The 8,366-nt window shown below is 48.3% G+C and overlaps 1 protein-coding gene across 1 annotated transcript; it reads left to right on the plus strand.

Moving 5' to 3' along the window:
* Positions 1–2,563: 2,563 nt before the first annotated feature.
* Positions 2,564–7,122, plus strand: LOC140723347 (uncharacterized). Its single transcript, XM_073037934.1, has 2 exons — positions 2,564–2,595; positions 5,383–7,122. The coding sequence occupies exon 2, from the start codon at positions 5,992–5,994 to the stop codon at positions 6,877–6,879; it is 888 nt and encodes a 295-aa protein (XP_072894035.1). The 5' UTR covers positions 2,564–2,595; positions 5,383–5,991; the 3' UTR covers positions 6,880–7,122.
* The last annotated feature ends 1,244 nt before the right edge of the window (positions 7,123–8,366 follow it).

The following is an 8,366-nucleotide window of genomic DNA, read 5'->3' on the forward strand; positions in this document are numbered from 1 at the left end:
CATTCTGTATCACTCTGTGTCAGGAGTGGACAATCCCATGTGCTAGAGCTTTTGGAAAGCATCTGTTGGATAAGTCACCGGCACCCAATGGGATGTACCCCAGGACACTGTGGGAAGTGAGGGAGGAGATTGCTGAGCCTCTGGCGATGATCTTTGCATCATCAATGAGGACGGGAGAGGTTCCAGAGGATTGGATGGATGCAGATGCTGTTCCCTTTTTCAAGAGAGAGAGTAGAGAGAGCCCCGGAATATCAGAGGTTACAGCGGGACATTGATCGGATGCAAAACTGGGCTGAGAAGCGGCAGATGGAGTTCAACCCAGATAAGTGTGAGGTAGTTCATCTGGTAGGTCATATATGATAGCGGAACGTAGTATTAATGGCAAGACTCTAGGCAGTGTGGAGGATCAGAGGGATCTTAGGGTCTGGGTCCATAGGTCACTCAAAGCTGCTACGCAGGTTGAATTTGTGGTTAAGAAGGCACGCGGTGCATGAGTTTATGAGCTGAGAGGTAATGTTGCAGCTATATATGACCCTGGTCAGACCTCACTCTGATTACTCTGCTCATTTCTGGTCGCCTCACTACAGGAAGGACGTGGAAACCATAGAAAGGGTGCAGAGGAGATTTACAAGGATGCTGCCTGGATTGGGGGGAGCATGCCTTCTGAGAATCGGTTGAGTGAACCCGGCTTTTCACGATGGAGGATGAGAGGTGACCTGATGGAGGTGTACAAGATAATGAGAGGCATTGATCATGTGGGTAGTCAGAGGCTTTTCCCCAGGGCTGAACTGGCGAGCACGAGTGGAGATATTTTGCAGGTGCTTGGAAGTAGATACAGAGGAGATGTCAGGGGCCTGTGTTTTTTACGCAGAGAGTGGTGAGTGCGTGGAACGGGCTGCCGGCGACCGTGGTGGAAGTGGAAACGGTAGGGTCTTTTCAGAGACTCCTGGACAGGTACATGGAGCTGTGGGCAAGCCTAGGCAGTTCTACGATAAGGACATGTTGGGCTCAGCTTTGTGGGCCGGAGGGCCTGTGTTGTGCTGCAGATTTTCTTTGTTTCCGGGTTCTATCATCCACCTGTTGCAGTGAGCTCACTCCCACCGGAATGATGCTGGTGGCATTGTGAGAATCATAATTTTAGATCGCTCTAGTGCCTTCAGTGCAATCCATCCGCGTCTTCTGAGCAAGAAATTGCAAAGAATGGGTGTAGACAAATCCACGATCTCCTGAATCACTGCCTTCCTGACTGATAGAGCCCAGTTTGTACCGCTGGGTGGTTCTCTGCCTGAGGTGGAGGTGAGTGTCACTGGAGCCCCACAAGGGACTGTCCTGTCTCCGTTTCTGTTCACACTGTACACCTCAGACTTTCAGTACAACTCTGAGTCTGGCCACTTGCAGAAGTTCTCTGATGACTCTGCGGTAGTTGGTTGCATCAGAGATGGGCAGGAGTCGGGGTACAGAGGACTGGTGGGCAGGGTTGTGGAATAGTGAGGGAGGAATCACCTGCTCCTGAATGTGGCCGAAACCAGGGAAATGGTGATTGATTTTAGGAGGAAGAGGACATTGATGAGTCCTGTATACATTCTGGGAGAAGAGGTTACTGTGGTGGAGGAGTACAATTAGCTGGGTGTTTACCTCGGCAATAGATATGACTGGAAAACCAACAGAAAGGTTGTTTTCAAGAAGGGGATGAGTAGACCGAGATGCTTGAATGTGTGAGGCGGGTTGGTGCAGATCGTTTACCAGTCTGTTGTAGCGAGTGCGGTCTTCTTTGCTGCTTTCTGTTGGGGGAGCAGCATCGGTGCAAAACGACAAAATAAACTCACCAGAAAACATGGATCCATCCTTGGACAGAACCGGACTCTTTCGAGTTAGTGGTGGGGAGGGGGTCACTGAACAAACTGTTAGCGATTATGGACAATCTGTCATATCCTCTCCATGACCTACCCGACAGGCAGCAGAGTCCCCATCCCTCTTTCCAACATCCCCGCCGTCTCAAGCATTGTTACACAGATTGTTTCTTACCAAATGCAAGAGTTCATCTTTCTGCGATAGGTGAACACACATCTTAGTTCAATAACCCCTGCATTATTATTTCATGCAATATTATTCCACATTGGTACAGTATTACTGTATATATTATTATTGTCTACTTTCTTTTTAGTAAAGTCTGCACACTGCTAAGTGTGTTTTTAAATGTTGCTGCTGTAACGGAATGAATTTCCCACTCAGGATCAATAAAATATTATTATTCTCCAGCCCTTCATCTCTCTCATATATTAACTTCTCAGCTCTTAACTCTCCCCGTCTCCCGGTTTACCCTATCACTTCATCTCCCCCCACATTCTTACTCCCTCCCTTCCTTTCCAATCCTGAAGAAGGGTGCGAGTCTGAAACGCCGACTGTTCTCTCCTCCCCATAGTTGCTTTCTGCCCCCCTGAGTTCCTCCAGCATTTTGTGGGTGTTGCTTTGGATTTCCGCGTCTGCAGATTTTTTAATCCTGTTTAAACCAATGCGCATGCGTGGGCGGCGCAGCCAATCGTGAACAATGCGCATGCGCTCAGCAGACGAGAGGCTCTCGGGGATCGGACGCAGGTAGGAGCGGGGCCGCGGGCGGGAACTTAATCACCGGCGTCTGAACCGTGATTGAAGGAAAATTACCATGAGCTCCGTCCACACTGGTCCCGCACCTCAGGACAGGCCCAGTCCTTTCCGTCTCTCTCAGCCCCACGATTTACCCGAGCCACTGGGAGTTTACGGCGGTTGAGAGCTGGCTGAGCCGCCATTTCTGCGGCGCATGCGCATTGCTGGGTCCTTGAATGGCGGATAAATAGGTTTCTTCTCCGTAGTGTCTTCTGGGTAAGGAGGCAGTCATGGGTGACACACCAGCGTTGTCCCCATAGAGAATGTCCCTAACGCAGCGACCTCCAGCCATGTAAATCCAAGGATCAGTACCTCGGAACAAAAATATAGTGTCCAGTTACTCTCGGATGAAGAGTCTACCTTCCAGTCAGTGAAAATGTCAATTAGTACTGTATAGCATAAAAAAAATCCGCCGGTCGGCTTTAGTTCTTTCTGGGTAAATAACGATATGAAACACCTTTGTCCTCGATGACAGGTGACTTGTAGCTTTCACATCACAAAAGTGCCACACTCCAATGAGAATAACTACTGCTTACCCCTTCATAGTCATTGGCATTGCCATCGATGGGTTCATCACTCACTCAGCTGGGGGGAGGGGATCCGAGTAATTAGAAAATCTCCAGGATCAGACATGTAGTAACAATTTCACTTTGTCGCGTTGTGGAACATGACGTGAACTTGAAATAATACCAAAGGACAGAGACAGATTGAGCCAAGTCACAGGTTGATTGAAGGGTGAAAGAGCCCATTCTCATACAGACAGGAATACAGTCAGAGATTTTGTTGGTCAGTCAAGATGCCTGATCTGTGCCTTGTTAGAAGAGGAGTATTTCATATATAAACATAGAAACAGGAGTCTGCAATTCATTACAGGCCCTTCGGACAAGAACATCATGCTGACCATATAACCTTCTCTAGAATCTGCCTAGAGTTTCACTACCAAATAGCCCTCTATTATTCCCAGCTCCACGTACCTACCTAACAGTGTCTGAAAAGACCCTGATTGTATCTGCCTCTACCACCATCGCTGGCAGTGCATGCCATGTACCTGCCACACTCTGTGTGAAAAACTTAACTCTGGTATCCCCCTTGTACCTACTTCCAAGCACCTTAAAACTATGCCCCCTCATGTTAGCTAGTTCAGCCCTGGGAAGAAATCTCTGGCTATCCACACAATCAATGCCTCTCATCATCTTATACAACTCTCTCAGGTCACCTCTCATCTTCCATCGCTCCTACTCAGCCTATTATTGTAAAGCATGCTCTCCAATCCAAGCAACATTCTTGTTAATCTCCTCTGCACCCTATTTAGAGTATCCACATTCTTCCTGTAGTGAGATGATCAGAATTGAACACAGTACTAAAAGTGGGGTCCAATGAAGGCCTTATATATCTGTAACAGTACCTCACCGCTTTTGAACTCAGTCCCATGGTTGATGAAGGCCTTCTTAAAAACTTTGTCAACCTGCACAGCAGCTTTGCATGAACTATTTACACAGACCCCAAGATCTCGCTGATCCTCCAAACTGCCAAGAGTCCGATCATTAATATTGTATTCTGTCTTCAAGTTGGACCTACCAAAATGAACCACTGGGTTGAACTCCATCTGCCAGTTCTCAGCCCAGTTCGGCATCCTATCGATGTCACGCTCCACTGTAACAACCATTCAGACTATCCACAGCACCCCCTACATTTGTGTCATCGACAAACTTACACACCCACCCTTCTGCTTCCTCATCAAGCTCATTTTTAAAAATCACAAAGAGGAAAGAGGAGGGGTCCCAGAACAGATCGCTGCAGAATATCACTGGTCACATCCTCCATGCAGAATACAAACCATCGACAACCACCCTTTGCCTTCTGTGGACAAGGCAGTTCTGGATCCACAAAGCAGCTCTCCTTGGGTCCTTCCTCGTTACTTTCTCAATGAGCCTCGTATGGGGAACCTTATCAAAAGTCTTACTGAAAACCATGTACACTACATCCAATGTTCTACCTTCATCAATGTTACATCCCCAAAGAGTTCAATCAGGTTGGTAAGGCATGACCTGCCCTTGAGAAAGCCATGCTGACTACCCCTAACCTGATGCACATTACTCCTCCCTCTTAGGATCTTGTCCAACAAATTGCCCACGACTGATGCAAGACTCACTGGTCTATAATTTCCTGGGTTACCTCTACTCCCTTTCTTGAACAATCCTCGGGTGCTTCTCCCATCCCTATTGATGAGACAAAGATCATCGCCAGATGCTCAGCAATCTCCTCCCTCGCTTCCCACAGTCACCTGCAGTATATCTCAACTTGAGTTGAACTGGGTAATATTATGATGCCAGAGCTCACATTGAGAGAAGATCTTATAGAAATATGCAAAATTATGAGAGAGATAGATAAGATAGAGGCAGGAAAGTTGTTTCCTCTGGTAGGTGAGACTAGAACTAGAGGACGGTTTGGGGCATTTGGGATGGAGATGAGGAGGAACTGCTTTACCCGAGGGTGGTGAATCTGTGGATTTCTCTGCCCAATGAAGCACTGGAGGCTTCCTCAGTAAATGTATTTGAGACAAAGTTGGATAGATTTTTCTATAGTAGGGAAATTAAGGGCGATGGAGTAAAGGCAGGTTGGTGGAAATGGGCCAGATGACGTTCTCGTGCTCCAATTTCTTATGTTCTCACCACAGACTAAAATCTCACCTGAATAATTGTTCTTCACGCATTGATGTCCTTTCAATTATTCTTACAGGTCTGAAATGGCAGAACAGTTGTGCAAGGGAATCTCAACATGTCAGTTTTGCTCTCTCTGACCGGATATATAAGGAGTGACCAAATATTTTCTTTGCAAGACCAACACATCTGTTGTCGATCCTTGGAAATGAAGAAGTATCTCATCCCAGCTGGAAATGTGTTTTCTGTCTGAAGTGAAGTTTTCTTTTCTAACTCAGTGTTATCTACTGGAGCCGGGGTGCTGAGAAAACACCAGCATTTGTTCACTGAAGATCAGTTCTTCAATTGCACTGAGATATCATTCTCCTTCTCTCAGTGTGGGAAGGGATTCACTCACACCCTACCCGCAGACACACCAGTGAGTTCACAGTAGGGAGAGGCCATTCACCTGTGCTCCACCTGTTCTGACTGTGAGAAGCAATTCATTCTGCCGTCGATTCTAAAGGTAATCTGAAAGTTCACCAATGAGAGGACGGTAACCGGCTTAGCTGGTGAGAAGGCATTCACACACTCAACCACATTGACACCAGCTTGTTCACACCGGGGAGAAGCCATTCACCTGCTGTGTGTGAAAGGGGTCACTCAATCTTCTCAACTGAGCGAACACCAGTGAGTTCACACTGAGAAGATGCCATTCACCTGCTCAGACTGTGGGAAGCAATTCACTCGCTCATCAACACTACAGAGACACCAGCGAGTCCACACTGGGGAGAAGCCATTCACTTGCTCTGAATGTGGGAAAGGATTCACTCAGTCATCTCAACTGGAGGTGCATCGGCGAATTCACACTGGGGAGTGGCCATTCGTGTGCTCTGCATGTGGGAAGAGATTCACTTGGTCATCCAACCTTGTGAGGCACTACCGAGTTCACACTGGGGAGAGGCCATTCACTTGCTCAGAATGTGGGAAGGGATTTGCTCGGTCATATCAACTGATTGAACATCAGCGAGTTCACACTGGGGAGAAACCATTCAGCTGCTCTGAATGTGGGAGGAGATTCAAAGAGTCAGACGCACTTGTGAAACACTACCGAATTCACACTGGGGAGAAGCCATTCACGTGCTCTGAATGTGGGAAGGGATTCACTCACTCATCAGATGTTAAAATACATCAACGAATTCACACTGGGGAGAAACCATTCATCTGCTCTGAATGTGGGAAGGGATTCACTCACTCATCCAGTCTTGTGAAGCACTGCCGAATTCACACCGGGGAGAAACCGTTCATCTGCTCAGATTGTGGGAAGGGATTCACTGACTCATCCAAACTTGTGAGGCACTACCCAATTCACACTGGGGAGAAGCCATTCAGATGTTCTGAATGTGGGAAGGGATTCACTCGGTCAACCAGCCTTGTGAAGCACAGCCAAATTCACACCAGGGAGAAACTGTTCACCTGCCCAGATTGCGGGAAGGAATTCACTCGGTCATCAGACTTTAAAGTACATCAACAAATTCACACTGGCCACTCACCTGTTCTGAATGTGGGAATGGATTCACAAATACATCTCAATTGAATGAACATCAGCGAGTACACACAAGGGAGAAACTGTTCAACTGCTCAGACTGTGGGAAGGAATTCACTCAGACATCTCACCAACCGACACACCAGACTGTTTTCAGCAGTGAGAGGATGTTGACCTGCTCAGACTGTGGGAAAGGTTTCACACACTGATCCACACTGCAGAGACAGTGGTGGGTTCACACTGTGGGGAGGGTGGTCACCTGCTCAGACTGTGGGAAGGCATTCACACACCGATCCACACTGCAGAGACGGTGGTGGGTTCACACTGTGGTGAGGGTGGTCACCTGGTCAGACTGTGGGAAGGCATTCACACACTGATCCACACTGCAGAGACAGTGGTGGGTTCACACTGTGGGGAGGGTGGTCACCTGCTCAGACTGTGGGAAGGCATTCACACACTGATCCACACTGCAGAGACAGTGGTGGGTTCACACTGTGGGGAGGGTGGTCACCTGCTCTGAATGTGGGAAGGCATTCACACACTGATCCACACTGCAGAGACAGTGGTGGGTTCACACTGTGGGGAGGGTGGTCACCTGCTCAGACTGTGGGACGGCATTCACACACTGATCCACACTGCAGAGACAGTGGTGGGTTCACACTGTGGGGAGGGTGGTCACCGGCTCAGACTGTGGGAAGGCATTCACACACTGATCCACACTGCAGAGACAGTGGTGGGTTCACACTGTGGGGAGGGTGGTCACCTGCTCAGACTGTGGGAAGGCATTCACACACTGATCCACACTGCAGAGACAGTGGTGGGTTCACACTGTGGTGAGGGTGGTCACCTGCTCAGACTGTGGGATGAGATTCAATCAGTCCTTCATCCTTGTGTCCCCCTACCGAGCTTTGATCCATTGTGAATCGGAGAGGTCAGAAGCTTGAGAGGACGTAATTCACTCAGGTTCACCAATGGAGTATTAAAGGCAGTGGTTCAGGGCAGGTTATTTTTGAGCTTTCAGCAGTGGCCACTCAACAGTCAGGTCAGGCAGGAGCAAATGGAGCGGCCAGTGTCAGAGTGGGCAGAGTCAGAGCGGAGACTTTGAGGCTTTACCTCTTTGAGGTTTCAGTGAGGAAAGCATTCAATCAGAGAAGGCAAAATCATGATGGAACTAGAATTTTTATCTTAACATTTGCTCAGTTAGAACAGTGGAGATGACAGGCTGGATAGTGGAAAGCTCCTTTGCGGGAAGGCAGGGGACACTCCTGTGTCTGATCACTACACCTGTGAGAAGTCCATCCAGTTTCAACTCCAAACAATCCACATTACGGAGTTGGAGCTGGAACTGGATTAACTCCAGATCATTCGGGAGGCTGAAGGGGTGATAGGACATATAGAGAGGTAGTTGAACCCAAGGTGCACGGCACAGGAAACTGGGTGACAGGAAGGGGAAGGGGAAAACAGCGAGTGCAGTTTACCCCTGTGTCCATCCCTCTGAACAACACAGATATCACTTTAGGTACAGTCGGGGATGGTGG

This window comes from Hemitrygon akajei, unplaced genomic scaffold (genome assembly GCF_048418815.1).
Source record: "Hemitrygon akajei unplaced genomic scaffold, sHemAka1.3 Scf000110, whole genome shotgun sequence".
NCBI classification, from domain to species: Eukaryota; Metazoa; Chordata; class Chondrichthyes; order Myliobatiformes; family Dasyatidae; genus Hemitrygon; species Hemitrygon akajei.

Excerpts from the sequence above, each read along its gene's own strand:
- LOC140723347 (XM_073037934.1), top strand. The coding sequence starts at position 5,992 with ATGCCATTCACCTGCTCAGACTGTGGGAAGCAATTCACTCGCTCATCA.